This window comes from Oryctolagus cuniculus, chromosome 6 (assembly GCF_964237555.1).
Source record: "Oryctolagus cuniculus chromosome 6, mOryCun1.1, whole genome shotgun sequence".
Taxonomy (NCBI): Eukaryota; Metazoa; Chordata; class Mammalia; order Lagomorpha; family Leporidae; genus Oryctolagus; species Oryctolagus cuniculus.
Window position 1 is genome coordinate 116,572,943 of NC_091437.1, and position 19,732 is coordinate 116,592,674.

General features: G+C 37.9%; 1 protein-coding gene across 3 annotated transcripts in view; it reads left to right on the top strand.

The window, feature by feature from the left end:
- The window catches only part of LRRC69 (leucine rich repeat containing 69), a 136,270-nt gene that overhangs the window by 17,195 nt on the left and 99,343 nt on the right, over positions 1–19,732 (top strand). For all 3 annotated transcript variants that reach the window (XM_070075851.1, XM_017341434.3, XM_051843882.2), the window contains exons 2-5: positions 377–503; positions 2,764–2,836; positions 8,316–8,511; positions 12,878–12,949. In XM_070075851.1, the coding sequence (XP_069931952.1) occupies positions 377–503; positions 2,764–2,836; positions 8,316–8,511; positions 12,878–12,949 (468 nt within the window). The remainder of the gene's footprint in view (positions 1–376; positions 504–2,763; positions 2,837–8,315; positions 8,512–12,877; positions 12,950–19,732) is intronic.

Consider the following 19,732-nt stretch of genomic DNA (forward strand, 5'->3'; position numbering starts at 1 on the left):
TTGTTATGGAGCAGCCTTGTTGGCCTAAATGAAATAGCTCATTTGGGAATAGTAAGTTAGAAGGATCTCGAATCTTTGGCTCTGTTTCAGATTTTAGGAAATGAGACCCTTTGCTGAATCTTTAATGGGTTGATTCTATGGGTCACAATGTTAGGATACTCTTTGGTTGCTTAAATGAGTTATGAATATATCACTAATTATGTTTTTAAACACAGTTGGAAGGTTTATAATGCAATTTAATGATTTAAGCAATTCAATCAACATTATTGTCTTGAAATTAGGTTACATAAATCTGAACAAATGGGCTTACATTATTTCTTTTGCTTATTTGAAGTTATCTAATGTATGAGTCCATTAAATCTCTATATGTTTTCAGTTGACAGCACTAAATTTGGGGAACAACCTTTTAGAAGAAGTTCCAGAAGAGATGAAATACCTTACATCCCTAAAGAAACTCCATTTATTTGGAAACAGGATTTGTAGATTTGCATCTGGAGCATGTGGTAAGTTAGTCATAGAAGAGAGTTCTTCCTTGCTCTTTTCATTTTTTTAAAAAAGATTTATTTATTTATTTGAAATGGAGAGTTACAGAGAGGCAGAGGCAGAGAGAGCGAGAGAGGTCTTTCATCTGATGGTGCACTCCCCAGGTGACTGCAACAGCTGGAGCTGGGCCAATCTGAAGCCAGGAGCTTTTTCCAGGTCTTCCACATAGGTTCAGGGGCTCATGGACTTGGACCATCTTCCATTGCTTTGCAAGGCCCTAGCAGAGAGCTTGATCAGAAGTGGAGCAGCCGAGATTCGAACCAGCGCCCATATGGGATGCCGGAACTGCAGGCAGTGGCTTTCCCCACTACACCACAGTGCCGGCCCCTCTTTTCATTTTTATTGTCTCAGATCTTAAGTTAAAATTTCTGATGAAGATACTAAATTCAAATACTATTTGGTATATAGATAGTTATAAATGCTATCTTCTTTGAATTATACTATCTACATAACAATATACCCTTCTTTCCTCACTTGATGATCACTGTCATGAGTCTCATATTATGTGATAGTGATATCTCTATTTTTAAGGAAAATAATATATATGTGTATTTATATAGTGTTTCTACTTATGAAGTGAATATGACATGTTAAAAATTGTTAAATCTTAAAATAAATTTTAAAAATTCTTCTAGGAGCACAAATAAGTAAAATAAATAAAAATTGAAAAAAGCAACAACAAAAATTTATTGGGAAAAATCTATTTGGGGAGAAGTTTAAAGAAAATATATGAGATTCAATAAGTGGAACTTTTTTCTTTGTATTTCTTCATTTAGTGTGACATTCTTCTCATTTAATATAGTGGGCTTAAGTAGGCAAAGTGACCAAGTTGGTTTTTGTAGTTTGTTAATTCATGTAAGCTACTTTACTGTATATATATATGTATACATATGATATATGTATGTACATAAATCATATATATATAGTCAAATGTATTTATTTGAAAGGTACAGTGATACAGAAAGATAGCTGGAGGGAAGGAGGGAGGGAGTAAGAGAGAGAGAGAGAAAGAGAGAGAGAAAGAGAGAGAAAGACCATCTGCTACCTCCCAGGGTGTACAATAGCAGGAAGCTGGACTGGAATCAGAGTAGTCAAGATTCCAACTAGCACTCTGACATGGGATGTGGAGTCCTAAGTGGTGGCCTAACCAGCTGCACCATAACACCAACCCCATAGTGCTCTTGGATGTCTTTAAGTTCTATATTTCTTGATTTTTCGTTGTTGTGTTTTGGAAGTCCCATGTGACTGACATAATTTACGTCCTGTGTCAAGTCCTGGTTTTCCAAGGCTGTGGTTTGGAGGCAAGAAGTTGAGTGCTATCTAGCATGGGTCTGGATACGTTTTTGTGTTATATGACCCTGTTCTTTTGACCAGACTGAAGAGGACTAGACATAGGTTTCAAGCTGAGTCAGTCCTATACTTTCTGTCTAAGAGATTATGATAGAGTCTCAAGCTGTTTAATTGGTTTGAGATCATCATATGGCATGAGGCTGAGATTGTAAACCAATGGCCCATGGACTGAATCTGCTTCACAAAATTGGTTCTATTTTGTCAACCTTTTTAAAACTTTGAATTAGATGCCCAGATTTTCAAGTAGGAGAGTTCATTTAAAGGTCAGGATCTCTGTTTTTTTTTTTTTCTTTCTTGTTTTATAGGATCTTTTATGAAAGAAAGATTAAGCAATGCTGTAATCACATTCCCATATTGCCAGGAGCTGGCTGAGCGATGGTGTCCCTATTTGACAAGGCATGGGTACCTTTTTGATTCTTATATGTGTTTGAGTTTGAGGACTCTGCTTATCCTGTCTGTGAACATTCAAACGAATACATAGAAAAATGGAGCAAATCTGTTCAAAAGAGAAAGACTGGAGGGAAGTGAGGGTGTAGAAGAGAACGTGAAGTAAATGTGAAGTTTAGAGACACTTTAAAGGGATGCCTAGAGAGTACATTATTCCCGGTTCTGAGTGCTGCTTAGTTTCTGGTCCTAGTTTGTGGTGAGCCTGATTGTGCCCTCTGTCCTCATTCTCTGTGACTGAGATTTGTAACTTCATGATAAATTCTCCCTTTTTGCTTTAGCTAGTTTAAGAGCTTATCTATTGCCAGCAACCAAAAGAGTTTTGGCCAAGACACGAAACCATAAGGAAAATAAAGGTGTATAGAAAAATCACTAAAAATTAGTTTCTAACAGATGGCTGGAGTGACTATAATTATTTTCTAACAGATGGCTTACAAAATTTGATCCTGCTTAACCTGAACAACAACCAGCTGACATGGCTTCCTGAAGAAATCAGCAGGTAATTTTGTTGATAGTGAGACTTGGTGAGACCCATGCCTCTCCACCCACTACCCCCCCTGCCCCTGCCTCTGGCCCCTGCCCTGGTCATCTGAAAGCATTATACCTTGCCACAGTTCCCTGTATGTTTATACATAGCACAGAGGGATATGAAGGACTGAGGCAAACCACTAATTTTAAGCAGATGATCCCTTAAACACTTCAGAGAAATGAGAAACAGCAGGGCTTGGTAGTCTAAGTGTAAAAGTGGGGGTTTGAAGCCTTAAGTCCTAAAGCTGATGGTGTTATTGGTTTTCCAACTCTAGGGTTCTTGGAGCTTACCTAGCTCCAGAATTAGGGACATTAAATTTTATTTCACATGATTGTTGTAAACCATTTTGAGCTTGATAGAAAAGGTAATATAAAAGCAAAGGATTTAAAACTAGATGTCATTTTCATAAAAATATCCCCCACATTTTACTATCATTAACAACAAAATGCTATTTTTCCTGTCTCCAGCACATCTGCACAGACAAGCTGCCATTACGATGCCTGTCTGGAGCCAGCTGAGGGCCTTGTTCTTCTGCAGGCAAAACACCCTCTTGGGCTTTTTCTCTGACAGATGGAGCGAGAACCTCACTCTGGTTTACTCTGGAGGCTCTCTTTATTGCTTGTTGAGCAGAAACAGATGTGTTATAAAGTAAGAACATCCCGAGTTTTATAGGAGGATACAAATCTATGAACAGTCCTCAACACAAGGCTTTCTGCAGCACCTAAAATCTATCCTCATTCACTTATCTGTTCCTTTAGCCAAAGTATTCTCCTTCCCAAATAGATTTTTACAGGAAAAGTAGTATTGTAAGTCAAATGAACTAGAAAAAAAATAGAATTGACCTAATTTCCATAGAAAGGAAGTATTTATAGTAGTAGTTATTTTCTTAGTTTTAACTTGTTCACCTTATCACTTGATTTGCTTAGTGATAATGGTGTAACAAAAAAAGGACACCTTGAATAATCTGGTGAGTTAGGTTTGTGCCATATTTCTGTGCAATAGGCCTTAATGACCTTGGACAGGTAATTTAACTGCCCTATACCTCAACTTTCTCATCTCTAAAGGAAGAATTTTGAGTAAATGAACTTAAAGTCTTACTGTTATAAAATTTTATGATTTCATAACTTAATAAATTTACATTTGTTTGGAGTACAAAGTACAATATTAGAGGAATCGTAAAAATGAAGGTGCTATATTAGAAATGTGAATGGAACTATTCACTGAAAAAAGTAGGACTGCTATAGGTTCATGTTGTTTTATAGCTAATTTTGGTTTGTCTGTATTCTGGCTGTGACCAAGATGTCGAATATAAAATGGGGGTTATCTCCCCAAGCAGAATTCCATTTTCTGACTCTGGGCAAGTCTTTTTTTTTTCTCCTTTCAACCTGCTTATATATTAGTGTCTCCATCTGCATAAGTAAAAATGGTGATACTACCTACTTCATAGGGTTGTTTTGAATTTCAAGTAAGCTAATCTAGAAAATGTGTTTAAGGTTGAGCTTGGAATATAACAGGCTTTTAGGACTGAGTAAATGCTCAACTGGATGTGAGCATTTATTATCACTGATTGTTATTTTTATTCTAGATTGTATCTGTCTCCCCTCTTCACTCCTTTCCAGGGAAAAAGAGTGATTTACCAGTGAAGTTGGGAACAGCATTGAACACACAATGGCTCTTCTCGCCCTGTCAAGAAGTAAGCAGCAGCCTGAGCCAGAAGGGCTGTGACTGACAGGGTGATTTGTTTAATTTAGGGGAGGGCTTGAAGGGAGACTGAGTGGTTATATCAGCTTTATGCTGATGTTTGATCTCCTTTTTGCTGAATCCTACTTTTCAGTTTGTTCACAACTCAGGAGTGGGAGAGAGGAGTTTTGATTGTGACTTGCTTAAACTACAGAGTAGTTATTCATGACTTTGTAGTCAAGCCTAGACTGGTGAGAGTTTTACCACTAAATGACTGTCATGGACAGAGCTGTGCAATTCCAGAAAGAGAAGGAGAAGTTGGGCATCTTGGGGGCAGGATCTCTGTAAGAGACAGAGAAGGAAAGAGGAAGGGACTAGGCCAACAGTCTGCATTGTTTCTTGAATTTCACGAATCAGTGAAGTTGTCCTGTGAGGTTGTTCATCAGCTCACTAGGGAGGAGATAGAATAAAGAGAAGGGCAAGCAGTTTTTCTTTCAAAAACTGGTTCTCTCCACTCTCTGGAAACCAGAACAGTGCCAGATACTTGTGTGTCTCTTCTCCTCTCTACTCACCCAAATGAATAATGAACACATTTACAATAGACTCTGAACTCAAATTAGTGCCTTGAAATAACAACAACAAAAATAGAAAAGAGAAGGAAAGGCACTCATATAATATAGTAATCCAGAGTAGAATTGATTACAATTATGATTGTAGCCTGGTTGATTCCTCTTCCTTTTTTCCTGGACCTACTCACACATTTTCACTCCCTTTCAATTCTCAGTTGTCTTGCTTTGACCCTCTGTATTCTCTGAAAATGACTTTGCTCCCTACATTACTGAAAAATTTGATTTCCCTTCTTTTAGCCTCTTTATTACCACTGATCTACTCTCCTCTCCCTCAACTCCTTCCTAAAGTACCCTTTGTCTATTGCCCTTGCTTCCTGCTTAATCCTCTGTGTAGTCTCTTTAGCCTCTCCTATTCTGTTGTAGATAATTTTTGAATGTCATTAGTGTCCTTTAGCCAAATCTTATGATTTTTCTCTCTGCTGACTAAAAACTTCATAAAGCTCATGAGTGTATAATTTGCTGAGTTTTGACAAATATACATACATGAATAATGTGTACAGCATTTCCTTAAACTCAGACATTTCCTTTTAAACTCTTCAAGTGAATTAAGTTCTATTGTTTGCCTTTCATGAGAAACTAATGTTCTGATTTCTGTCTCTACAAATTAGTTTTACTTGTCTTACAACTAAATAAGTGAATCACAGCATATACTCTTTTTTGTCTATCTTCTTTTTGTTAAGATTTATCTTATTTATTTGAAAGGCAGAGTTAGAGAGAGAGAGAGAGGTTTTCCATAAACTGGTTTGCTCCCCAAATGGCTGCAATGACCAGGGCTGGGCCAGACCAAAGCCAGGGGCCAGGAGCTTCTTGTGGGTCTCTCACGTGAGTGCAGAAGCCCAAGCACTTGGACCATCTTCTGCTGCTTTCCCAGTGCATTAGCAGGGAGCCTAAATGGGATGCTGGCATTGCAGGCGGTAAGTTTACCTGCCATGCCACAATGCCTGCCCCTTTTATATCCTTATTTTCTTGGCACTTTTTGAGTGATTCATCTTGTTATATTCATCAGTAGTTGTTTTTTGTTTACCATGACTGTCATTTCATTGCATTGGATATGCCATAAAATATCAGTCTTTTTTCCTATTTATGTAGAGCTGTTATTTCCAATTTGATGCTATTATGAGTTTATATGTCATATTCTTGTGCTAAGTCTTTTTTGGGATGTATGTTTAATTTTTTATTTCAATTTCAAGGAGTGGAATTGTATAGTCATAAGGTAGGAGGGTAGGCATATATGTTACTTTTGAAGGGATTGCCAACATTTTATTTTTTTGCAAAGTAATTGTACCTTTTTATTTTTATTTTTTTACATTTTATTTAAGGTATACAAATTTCATGTATTTCATGTATACAGATTTAGGAACATAGTGATACTTCCCACACTACCCTCCCTCCTGCCCATATTCCCACCCTTCTTCCTCCTCTCTCTCTTATTCCCATTCTTAATTCTCAATTTTAACAAAGATATATATTTTTAAAGATTTTTAAATTTTATTTTACTTGAAAGTCAGAGATACGCAGAGAGAGGAGAGGCAGAGAGAGGGAGAGAGGTCTTCCATCCAGTGGTTCACTCCCCAGTTGGCTGCAATAGCAGGAACTGTGCTGATCCAAAGCCAGGAGCGAGGAGCTTCCTCCCGGTCTCCCACGTAGGTGCAGGGGCCCAAGGACTTAGTCCATCTTCCACTGCTATCTCAGGCCATAGCAGAGAGCTGGATGGAATGTGGAGCAGCCGGGTCTTGAACCAGCACCCATATGGGATGCCGACGCTTCAGGCCAAGGTGCTGGCCCCACAAAGACATATTTTCAGTAAACTTTCTTTTTTTCTTTTTTTTTTTTTTCTTTTTTTTTTTTTTTTTGACAGGCAGAGTGGACAGTGAGAGAGAGAGAAAGGTCTTCCTTTTCCGTTGGTTCACCCTCCAATGGCCGCCATGGCTAGCGCACTGCGGCCGGTGCACCGCGCTGATCCGGAGCCAGGAGCCAGGTGTTTATCTTGGTCTCCCATAGGGTGCAGGGTCCAAGCACTTGGGCCATCCTCCACTGCACTCCTGGGCCACAGCAGAGAGCTGACAGTTCATAGACTGTCACCTTCACACTGTATCCTCACATGTGCTCTTGTGTTATTCCAAGAAACTTGTAAAGCCATATCTGCCATGATAGACTCCAATTTCCTTAATCTTTTTCTTTTTAAATCTAGTGACATTCCTGTCCTCCTTTTATGCCCTTACCTGATATCTTCCTCTAAACCAAAATATCTAAAACTGCAGAATTTATGGCCAAACCACTTTTGAATATTCTACAGCAATTAAGAAATACTAATATCTCTTTGGTATCAGATATATTTATGTCTACATTTATCTATACTTATGCCTATATCTGTATTTATACCTATGCCTTTGTCTAGCTGTATCTGTCTATCTAGATATGTATATGTTTTCCAGTTTCATCTTTGATGTGGTCAGTGTGTACATGTAAATGATGAAAGCAGAATTTTCTTTTTCTTACATCTAGTACTGTGTTTGAGGATATAGCTTCTGAACTCATGATAGACTTTAAACTCTAGTCATCAGTTGATGGTACTAAGAGGGTGGAGACTTAATCCAAATACAATGTTCAGGAGATGAACCTTGTGAGAAGTTCTTAGGTCATGGGAATATGCCTAAGAAAGGTTGGTTTCATGAAATAGCTAGCTATAAAAGCCAACAACCTGCCAGGTCATTCTCTGCTTCCTGACTCACCATGTAATTCTTCCTCTGCTTGCACTCCACATTGTCATCCTCTTGTGTCACCAGATAGCCAGATTGATGGGGTCAACTGAGCTTGGCCTTGAACCTCCAAATGTGTGAGCTAAATAAAACTTTTCTCTTTATAAAATTAGCCTTCTCAGGTATTTCCTCATGGTCATGAAAAGCTGATTAGTATATCTTGTAATTGATTACATAAAATACTTTTGACATAGTCATCTGATTATAAAATGTATTTAAATATTAAATTTCAGCAAAGACTTCTTAAGGCTCAAAGATTCAGAGTACGTGAAAACACTTGACGTAAGGCTCCGATGAGCTACTAAAAATAGACAAATGACTTCTGATAAGTCATTTTGAGACAAAGGACATTCTTATTCATATATTTTTTTTCTTTTGTAGACTAAAGAGCCTTAAGTATATGAGTATAAATCATAACCAGCTATCCAGCATTCCTACAGAACTTTGTTTCCTTGAAAATCTTTCTGAACTTCAACTTAACTACAATAAGCTCATTTGTATACCTGAAGAGATTAAGTTCTTGAAGAAGCTCCAGAAACTTTTTCTGGTGAGGAACAACATTGAAGCTTTGCCACAGGTAAGCAAAACATGGAGCCACATTTGTTGTTGTTGTTGTTCTTGTAGAGAAACTCATTTCAGCATGATGGGAGAAGGCTATAGATTAGAACTGCGTATCCGAGTATGAAACATACCTTTCTCTCACTCAAATTAGATGTAGTCGGTTTCCACATCCCTATAACAGAAGAAGGTGCTAATTTGGGTTACTCGACACAACTCTCAGATGTAGTAAATAAAATTACAAGATGCCCACTTGAATTTGAATTTCAGGCAAGCAACACATGTTTATATTTTAGTAATAGTATGCTACCAATATTGTTGACACATAAACTAAAAAATATTCATGGTTTGAGATTTATGTGAACATTATGTATTTTACCTGGAAATCCTATATAAAGATCAAAACACAAATTCATTTTGGCTTTTCAATATGTGCTAGATGTCTTCCATTTTTCATCTATGTCCATTCTGTTTTTCTCTCACATGCTTATGCCTGGGAGACTGTTGTGTGTAGGCATCAGTGAGATTCTTTGTCCTCTGGCTTCCTATTGGATAGGGCCTATCAGAGACACAAGCAGGAAGTGAAAGGGTGCAAGGAGAGTGAGTAACAGATGGTATTCTTACAGTATCCTTTCTGGCAGAGTGCTGTTGGTTGACTGCATGCCTCGCTGAAAGGCCACCATTAGTTTTAGGTAGTCCACTTAGAAACAATTATTGCTTCCTTTTGGCTCTCTGAAGATTAGGGTAGTAAAGAACTCCCCAATGCTGCTAGCTTCTATTACCATGGTGTGTTTATGGAATCATTTTTCTTGGTTTAGGGAACTTCAGCATCCTTAAGCCTGGCCAAATGAGTCCTACACTACACTTTCATGCAAAGAATGCCCATGATTACATTTATACTGTTGGGGCATTTAGTGTGATTAAATTGGTCATTGTAAATTTTGTTCTATGTTATCAATGATTTTTATGCATTACAGAAAAAAACTAACTTGCTTGGTTATGATTCATCTTCTAGTATATTATATTTTTTTTAAGATTTATTTATTATTTATTTGAAGGACAGGGTTACAGAGAGGCTGAGGGAGGGAGAGAAAGAGAGAGAGGTCTTCCATGCTGGTTCACTCCTCAAATGGCCGCAATGGCTGGAGCTGGGCCAGTCTGAAGCCAGGAGCCAAGAGCTTCTTCCAGGTCTCCAGTGCAGGTGCAGGGACCCAAGGACTTGGGCCATCTTCTACTGCTTTCCCAGGCCATAACAGAGAACTGGATTGGGAATGAAACAGCTGGGACTCGGCCGGCGCCGCGGCTCACTAGGCTAATCCTCCGCCTTGCGGCGCCGGCACACAGGGTTCTAGTCCCGGTTGGGGCGCCGGATTCTGTCTCGGTTGCCCCTCTTCCAGGCCAGCTCTCTGCTGTGGCCAGGGAGTGCAGTGGAGGATGGCCCAAGTGCTTGGGCCCTGCACCCCATGGGAGACCAGGAGAAGCACCTGGCTCCTGCCTTCGGATAGGCGTGGTGCGCCAGCCGCAGCACGCCGGCCGCGGCGGCCATTGGAGGGTGAACCAGCGGCAAAGGAAGACCTTTCTCTCTGTCTCTCTCTCACTGTCCACTCTGCCTGTCAAAAAAAAAAAAAAAAAAGAAACAGCTGGGACTTGAACTAGCATCCATATGGGATGCTGGCACTGCAGGCGGCAGCTTTGCCCACTATGCTATAGTACCGGCCCCTCTAGTATATTTCATAAGTTGTGTGTGTATTTGTATGTATTTACAAATATATGTTTTCTATTTATGTTTATGCCCCAATACTGATAGATCAAGAATTTAATTTTCTTTCTCTAAAGTGGTCTGAGGGACAGTCAAATAATCTGTTGAGAACAAATAGACTTAGGAGCTAAAAATGTGTTCCTAACGTGGCTTTTATGATAGTTGAGGTCATGAAAGGTTAATCTATTTGGATTTGAGTTTGTATATTAATAAGCAGAGAGAGAAAATGTATAAAACATGAAATATACTTTAACTTTTAGAAATAAAGTTTCCTTTTAATTATAATAGTTGACCTTTACAAAACTTCATACAATACATGAAAGTGGTGCTAAAAAATTATAATTCAAACACACATTTGAATTCCATTACTTAAGTATAGAGTTATGTAGACTTCTGCTGCTATAAAAGTAAGGTTTACATATCTATGGTTTGGTCACAATGGCAGCAATATCTTAAAACTCCAACAAAGAAATTCAGAGTTCATATACAAAGATAGAATATTAGGAACCAAAATGTGAGTGTTCAACATAGGGCCTAGTGTATCATTTCCTGAAGTATTCTTCAAAGAACACAAGTCCTGAGTATTCCTCTGGAACAATATATGATCAGAAAGGCTGTCATAGACTGAATGTTGGTGTCCCTCCAAAATTCATTTATTAAAATACTAGTCGTCAATGTGATGGCATTAAGAAGTGAAGCCTTTTAAGTTTGTTAGTTCATGAGGGTCGAGCTCTTGGGAGTGGAATTAAGAGATGTGTAAAGCAGACCTCAGAGAGCTCTCTAGCTGTTTCCACATGTGGGGATACAATGAGAAGTTGGCAGTTTGCAACCAAGAAGAGAGCCCTCACCAGAACCTGACCATGTTGAAATCCTGCTCTTGGACTTCTAGACTCCAGAATCATGGGAAGTAAATTTCTGTTTATAAGCTAACCAATCTGTGGTACTTTGTTACACAAGCAGCCTGGCCTGAATAAAACAGGTGCTAATGACCTCTTCTTGTAGATTCACAGAATATATTAGTATATTAAAAATAATGAGCAGTTCTGCAGTAAAGATGCTTAACTTCATTAAATTAGTTTCCTGAATTTAACTTAGAACTCCTTTTTTGCATTTAATATCTATTAATATTCCATGGATTGTGCCTTGGGAATGTTGGAGTCAATAAAATTAAAATTTAAAAAATGCAACTCATATGTTTTTATTAATCATAATGAATATTTTTTCTTTATTTTTAATTTTTAAAATTTTTTTTTTGACAGGCAGAGTGGACAGTGAGAGAGAGAGAGACAGAGAGAAAGGTCTTCCTTTTCCGTTGGTTCACCCTCCAATGGCCGCCGCGGCCGGCGTGCTGCGGCTGGCGCATGGCGCTGATCCGATGGCAGGAGCCAGGTACTTATCCTGGTCTCCCATGGGGTGCAGGGCCCAAGCACTTGGGCCATCCTCCACTGCACTCCCTGGCCACAGCAGAGAGCTGGCCTGGAAGAGGGGCAACCGGGACAGAATCCGGTGCCCCGATCGGGACTAGAACCCTGTGTGCTGGTGCCGCAAGGCGGAGGATTAGCATATTGAGCCGCGGCGCCAGCCCATAATGAATATTAGCCTCCCACTCAGTTCCTAGAATGTGGTTGGCACTAAATATGTGATTGCTTATATAAAAAATATACTCTTTAACAAGGCATGGCATTCATCTGTTGTTTTTGTTTAACTAGTGTCCAGCGCTGCTACTTTCCATAATGGCATTATTATTTGGCTTTGTAATATCTTTCCTTCCTCAATCAATCTGTGAGGTTTGTTTAGAGCTGATAGATCCACTGGTCAGACCAGACTTGGCCAATCAAATATTTTATCACCTTGGACACAATGATTTCTTCAAGGATTGGTAGAAGATTTTAGCTAGGCCAGTGAGATGGAAATTTGCTAGATTTATGAGAAATAAATTTTTTTATGCTGGAATTACTATATCAGAAGAATATCATCCCAGATCTGCTAGTACGTATCTTGCCATTCTTTAAGAAGGAATGATTTTGGGTATGTCATTTGAGTATGCAGGTAGACACATCCCTTTATAAGGAAAGGATTGTGGTAATGCTGTGCTAAGCAAGAAGTAGATGTATAACAAATCTTGGCTGAATTATCACAAAAGGCAAAATTTCAAGATTACATTTGTTCTTTGTATTTTAATTACATATAATATCTATTCAGTACTTACCACATATTAAACACTTTAGTAAGCACTTACAGCTTAGTGACTCATTTAATTTATTCTACAAACCACATGAAGTGGGGTTTTCTATTAGCATTTCCATTCTACCAATGAAGAAATTGAAGTACAAAGACACAAAGAAATTGGCTCATAGTTACAAATACTAGTTGCCAGAGATAAGATTTCAAGCTAGAAGTGCTCTAACTCATAGCTACTGTGTTATGTTGCCCTGGAGCGGTTAGAAGAAATAGAGAACTCAAAGATGTCTGGCACTTTGGGCCATAGCATCTCCTTGGGGCAGATATACTGAAAAATTCATCAGGTAGGAAAGATGGTAGCCTCCATCAAGTCTGAACTCAAAAGAAACACTTATGATTTTAGATATTAGATTTTTAAAAACATTTCTTTTGTTTTCTGACACAGGGACTTTGTGATCTTAAAAAACTAAGAATCCTAGATGTAGCTGGAAATATTATTGAGGTATTTCCATCAAAAGTAAGTAGAATCAACTTCTATTATCATAGAAAAAAATTCTGTTTATGCTCTTGGAAGTATAAAAATATGGGCAGCCAGTGATACCTGTAGTAATTGGAACCTTGAATTATACAAATGACTCAAAACCTTGCTTTGCTCTAGCGTCTCAAAGATTTCTCTCTCACTCCTTTCTTTGTGTTCTGCAGTGAACTTGTTGACCTAGATGAGCTCTGATTGTTATAATAAATATTTTAATATATAAGTGATGATTAGTTTTTTGTTATAGTTATAGCTGCTTTTTATCACCTCTGACTTAAAAATATGAATTTATAGATCACAAATTTTTATCCCTAATAATTAATTTAATGGTGACGCATTTGTTGTTTTTAAGGCATAGACAGTAAAAATGCACATTTTTTCCCATCTGGAAATGAATTTTTGTTTTGTTTTGTTTCAAATAACTGGGAAACACTTGGTAACTTCTAACTTTGGGGAAAGAAATCTAGGTTTTTAAATATTGCATTTTTATTTACAAGAGAACATGCTTAAACATTCAAAGTAACAGTTAGAAATCCATCAATCCAGAAAGCACTCCATAAGTAGTTGGTTTTCTATTAGTTGTTTTTTTGGGTTGATACACAGCAGGTTGAGGTTTCAGTCCTTTTTGCTCTCTAGAGACATATTTTATACTAAAGATTTTTCAAATATTAGAAAGATCAGTGTAAAATCTATGTTTAAAAGACTATATATATTAAGTAAAGATTTCAACAGTTTGCACCCCCATAGAAACACAAAGTGAAATATACTGTTTGAGTACTCGTTATAGCATTAAGCCTCAATGTACAGCACATTAAGGACAGAGATCCTACATGAGGAGTAAGTGCACAGTGACTCCTATTGTTGACTTTACAAATTGACACTCCTGTTTATGGCATCAGTAATCTCCCTATGCACCAGTCATGAGTTTCCAAGGCTATGGAAGCCCCTTGAGTTCTCCGACTCTTATCTTGTTTAGACAAGGTCATAGTCAAAGTGGAGGTTCTCTCCTCCCTTCAGAGAAAGGTACCTCCTTCTTTGAAGACCTGTTCTTTCCACTGGGATCTCAATCACAGAGATCTTTCATTTAGGTGTTGTGTTTTTTTTTTTTTTTTTTTTTTTGCCAGAGTGTCTTGGCTTTCCATGCCTGAAATACTCTCATGGGCTTTTCAGCCAGATCAGAATACCTTTAGGGCTGATTCTGAGGCCAAAGTGCTGTTTAGGATCTTCTGTTAAAAAAAAAAAAAAAAAAAAGAAATTATCAGTTCCCAACTTGACTCTCACTGGGATTAAACATGACAATAGGTCTTATCTGATTTCATCATCATTTAAAAAAATCATCTATTATTTTTCACTTTATGTTTCTGTGTGGGAGCAAACTGTTGAAATCTTTACTTAATGTATGCTAAACTGATCTTCTGTATATAAAGAGAATCGAAAATGAATCTTGATGTGAATGGAAGGGGAGAGGGAGTGGGAGAGGGGAGGGTTGCGGGTGGGAGGGACGTTATTGGGGGGGAAGCCATTGTAATCCATAAGCCATACTTTGGAAATTTATATTCATTAAATAAAAGTTAAAAAAAATTTTAAAAAGACTATATATAGTGTTTTTATTGTGGTAATATATATATGTACATATATATATATAATATAAAATTTACCTTCGGTTGTTGCTTCTTCCATGATGCCATTATAACAGGGAAAACAAAATAGAGTAATTCAAGTATGTCTTTCTGTTTGACTATAAGCTTCCCAAGAGAAGAAATACTTTTTCCCACCTCTATACCTATAATACCTTGAACGTCATCAACTTAATAAGTATTTGTTACATGAGTAAACCTAAATAATGTTCTTAAACTACATTCAGTATGCAACTTAGTAGTGCTGTTAATTTGCTATTTCTTTGACAAAGTAATTTTGTACTCATAATTTTGGTGACACATAATTACCCAGATCCCAATAATTTAAAATAATTTTGACAGGATCTGAGTTGTTTTGCTTTTGTAGCACCTGTGTCAGAAATGTCTGTAAATATCTTAAAATAAGAAAACTCCAAATTCAACTGAACTTTGGTCCAACTGGTTCAGGATTAGTTCTACACATTTGAAGAAGGGGCAGCTGGTGGGACAAATGACAAACAGAGGAAATGAAGGACACCAGATAGTGCTGTCATAATCAGCAAAAGAATAATTTTCAATATAATGATAGTGGATACCAAAATTAATTATGTTATGCCTTTAGGGAGGCAGACCAGTGTATAAATAAAGAACATGACTTTGGAATTTTTTTTAATTTTATCTAATTAATACAAGTTTCATATATTTCACACGTACAGATTTAGGAACAAAGTGGTATCTCTCATCCTATTCTCCCTCCTGCCCATGTTCCAACCCCTCTTCATCTTCCCTCTCCTATTCCCACTCTTGATTCTTACAAGGATGTATTTTCAATTTACTTAATGATAGTAAACTTAACCCTACCCTATGTGAAAGATTCAACACATAGTATGAAAAAAAAATCCCCACTGTTCCTCAATGGAAATGACAAAGGCTGTAAGCAATCATGGAATCTCAAAATGTCCATTTCACTCCAATACATTACATCTTAGGTATTCTATTTGTTACCTTGGATCAGTGAGAATATATGATATCTGTCTTTTTGGGACTGGCTTATTTTTTTTTTTAACAGGCAGAGTTACACAGTGAGAGAGAGAGAGACAGAGAGAAAGGTCTTCCTTTTTCCGTTGGTTCACCCCCCAAGTGACTGCTACGGCCGGTGCGTTGTGGTCGGCGCGCTGTGCTGATCCGAAGCCAGGAGCCAGGTGCTTCCTCCTGGTCTCCTATGTGGGTGCAGGGCCTAAGGACCTGGGCCATCCTCCACTGCACTCCTGACCGGGACTAGAACCCTGGGGTGCCGGCACCGCAGGCGGAGGATTAGCCTGGTGAGCCATGGCACCGGCCTGGGACTGGCTTATTTAAATAAGTATAATGGTTTCCAGTTGTGTCCATTTTGTTGCAAAAGACAAAATTTATTTTTTTAATAGTTGAATGTACTCCATAATGTGTATATATTGTAATTTCTTTATGTAGCCAATAGTCGATGGACATCTGGGTTAATTCAATATCTTAGTGTGAATTGTCCTGCAATGAACATGGGGTAGACATAACTTTTCATATGCTTATTTCTTTTTTGTTTGGGTAAATTCCCAGGAGTAGGATGGTTGGGTCATATAGTAGGTCTATTCAGATTTCTGAAGTATCTACATACTGTCTTCTACAGTGGCTATACCAGTTTACATCCCACAAACTAGATTATGGTATCTTTTCCCCAATATCATTGACAGCATTTGTTGGTTTTGTTGTTTTTATTGTTTCTGTGTGACAGCCTTTCTAACTGGGTGAGGTGAAACCTCATTGTGGTTTTAATTTGCATTTCACTTCACTTTTCTGAGTTCCTGTGGCAGTACAGAAGCTTCTCAGCTTGATGTAATACCATTTGTCAATTTTGGCTTGGATTGCCTGTGATTCTAGGGTCTTTTCAAAGATGTCTTGTGGAGTTTCCCCAATGTTCTCTAGTTATATGATATTGGATCTTATATTTAGGTCTCTGATGAATTTTGAGTGGACTTCTATGGAAGGTGTAGGGTAAGGGTTTTGTCATACTTCTGCACACACAGATCCAGTTTTCTCAGCACCATTTGTTGAAGAGAATGTCTTTGCTCCAGGGATTGATTTTAGCTCTTTTGTCAAAGATACATTGGTTGTAGGTGCATGGACTGATTTCTGGAGTTCCTATTCTGTCCCATGGCTCTGCATGTCTCTTTTTTCGCGAGTACCAGGCATTTTGATGATAACTGGCTGTAGTATGTCTTGAAATCTGATATTGTGATGCCTCTGGATTTGTTTTTCTTGTAGATGATTGCTGTAGCTATTCAGGGCCTATTGTGTTACCATATGAATTTTAGCATTGTTTTTTACAGATCTGAGAAGAATGTCATTGGTATTTTGATGATCTTGATTCTTCCAATTCATGAACATGGAACATTTTTCCATTTTTTTGTATCTTCTTTTTATTTCCTTAATGTTTTGTAATTCTCATCATAGGGGTTTTTGACATCCTTGGTTATTCCAAAGTATTCAATATTTTTATAGCTATTGTGAATGGGATTGATATTAGAAGTTCTTTCTTAGCCATGGCATTGTCTGTGTTTACAAAGGCTGGTGATTTTTGTGTGTTAATTTTATAACCTACCACTTTACTAAACTCTTCAATGAGTTCCAACAGTCTCTCAGCGGAGTCTTTTGGATCCCCTATACATAGGATCATGTCATCTGCAAATGGGGATAGTTTGATTTCCTCCTTTCCTACTTGTATCCCTTTGATTTCTTTTTCTTGCCTAATAGCTCTGACTAACCCTTCCAGGAGTATATTGAATAGCAATGGTGTCTGGGTCTGGATCTCAGTGGGGATGTTTCCAGTTTTTCTCTATTCAATAGGATGCTGGCCCATTATTCTCTGTTATAACATTGAGTTTTAGTACTCTGTTTAGGATCTGCTTGTACAATAGGTATAAATCTTCTATTTTAGTTTTAAGTGACACTTTTTGGGTACTTTCTCTGTGGCCAAATCTTCTGTGAAGTATTAGACACAAAGATTTGAAGAATTGCTACCCTCAGGGAGTTCTCAAAAGGTAAGTGAATAAATATGGATGTTGCCCTATAAGAACTTTGGAATTTATGTTTGGAGAAATCTCTAGAAATTAAAGTGGGTCCTGGAGAGATCACAGGGAAAAGGTAAATACAGCAATTTAAAATTAGAAAAATTAAAGGGCTCAGTGGTGGCCATTGCCTAGGTTGGATTTAGTTTGTTCAGTGGTCTCCCTTGGCCTCCTCTGCAGCCATGTCTGACAAACCTGATGTGGCTGAGATGAACAGTTCAATAAGTAGAAACTGAAGAAGATAGAAACACAAGAAAAAAAATCCACTGCCTTCAAAAGAAACGATTGAAGAGGAGAATCAAGCAGGTGAATCATAATGAGGTGTAGCCTGTCAGTATGGACTGTACATTCCATAGGCATTGCCTTCTTGTTTTACTTCTCTGAGCTGTTTAACTTTGTAAGATGCAAAGAGGTTGGATCAAGTTTAAATGACTGTGCTGCCCCTTTCACATCAAAGAATGGAGAATGACTGATGTCCAATGCTATGCCTTCCTCATCCATCTCCCTTCTGTCTTGCAGGAAGGGAAAAGAATGTGCATAGTGGTGAAGGAAGAAGCTGGGTGGGACTATGTTGTAATCTAGAGGGAAAACCAAGATGACCTAAGATGTACAGCAGGCTGTAAAATAGAGTTTAATCCGAGTGCCTTTTTTTGTTCAAATATTTTTAATTTTTGGAATGAACAATTTTTAAATATGTAAATAAAGTTTTAAAACCTTAAAAAAAGAAAAATTAAAGAAAAAAACAATAATTAGCTTGGAAAATGAAGAGAGGCAGATAGGCAGTGATTTTATTGTTGAATTAAAAATGTGAAGGAGGAAAATGTCCAATTATTTTCACATTTTTTTAAAGATTTGTTTTATTTGAAAGGCAGAGTTACAGAGACAGATGGAGCTCTTCCAACCACTGGTTCACTCCCTAGAGGGCCACAATGGCCTGGCATGGCCAAAGCTGGGAGCCAGAAGCCTCTTCTGTGTCTCCCACATGGATGGCAGGGGCCCAAACACTTGGGCCATCTTCTGCTGCTTTTTCCAGGCCATTAGGGAGCTGGATAGGAAGTGGAGCTACTGAGATACGAACCGGTGTTGCAGGTCATGGATGTACCTGCTATGTCACAACACCAGCCCCTATTTTCATAATTTTTGACAGGAGGGGAAAATCTGTTGTTATTTGCTGCTGAAAGGCTTTGTATTGATAGGATATCAGAGTGGGATTTCTGGGAGGGAAGTGCTACCAATCTCTTTCTCTAGATTCTAAAAGAAAGTGTAGAAAACTTAGCTTCTGAAGCAGTTGTGATTCAGTCCTTTTGACAGGGAGAAAAGCAATTTACTGTTTTTCATTCCTTTGAATTTTTTTTAATCTTTTAAGCACAGATTTTCTGTCTTCTCTTTCTCTGAGGAGTCCAGTTATTTTTCAAAGTGCAATCATTTGAAGAAAAAGTAGACGTGATGAAAGTGAGAAAAAAGTTTTAATGATCATCACCAGGAGCATCAAGAGGTTTGTCTTTGATGTGCAGTTTATACTAAAATACCACATACAGAACATTGCAGACCTAACAGAAAACTTCACTTTTCAGTTGCATTCTTGCTCAGAATCTTCCTTTAGAACTTTAATCACCTGAATATTAATCTGAACATTTCATATTGATAAATGGCATTAAGTGTTATCTTTCTGGATCAGCACTTTGCAATTGTTAGTAATTTGCAAGTTTGAGAAGCAATTTTATATGTCTATTTGATATTTTATGATTCTTTAAAAAGACAGATTTGTATCATTCTTCCTGTTTGAAAATGAGGGAATTGAGCCTCCAGGGAAGTAACTTGACTGAAATAGTTTCCTGCAAACTTGAGTATGCATCAGAATCTCTTGGTTCTTAGAACCCAAAAAGTTGGACCCCAACCCCCGAGTTTCTGAGTCAATAGGCTGGAGAGCCCTAGAATTTGCCTTTCTACTTATGTCCTCAAGTGATTCTGATGTTGCAAGTTTGGAGACCACAGTTGGAGAACCACTGGCCCAAATCATAAACCAGTGCTTGAGCTTGACCTTGAACTCA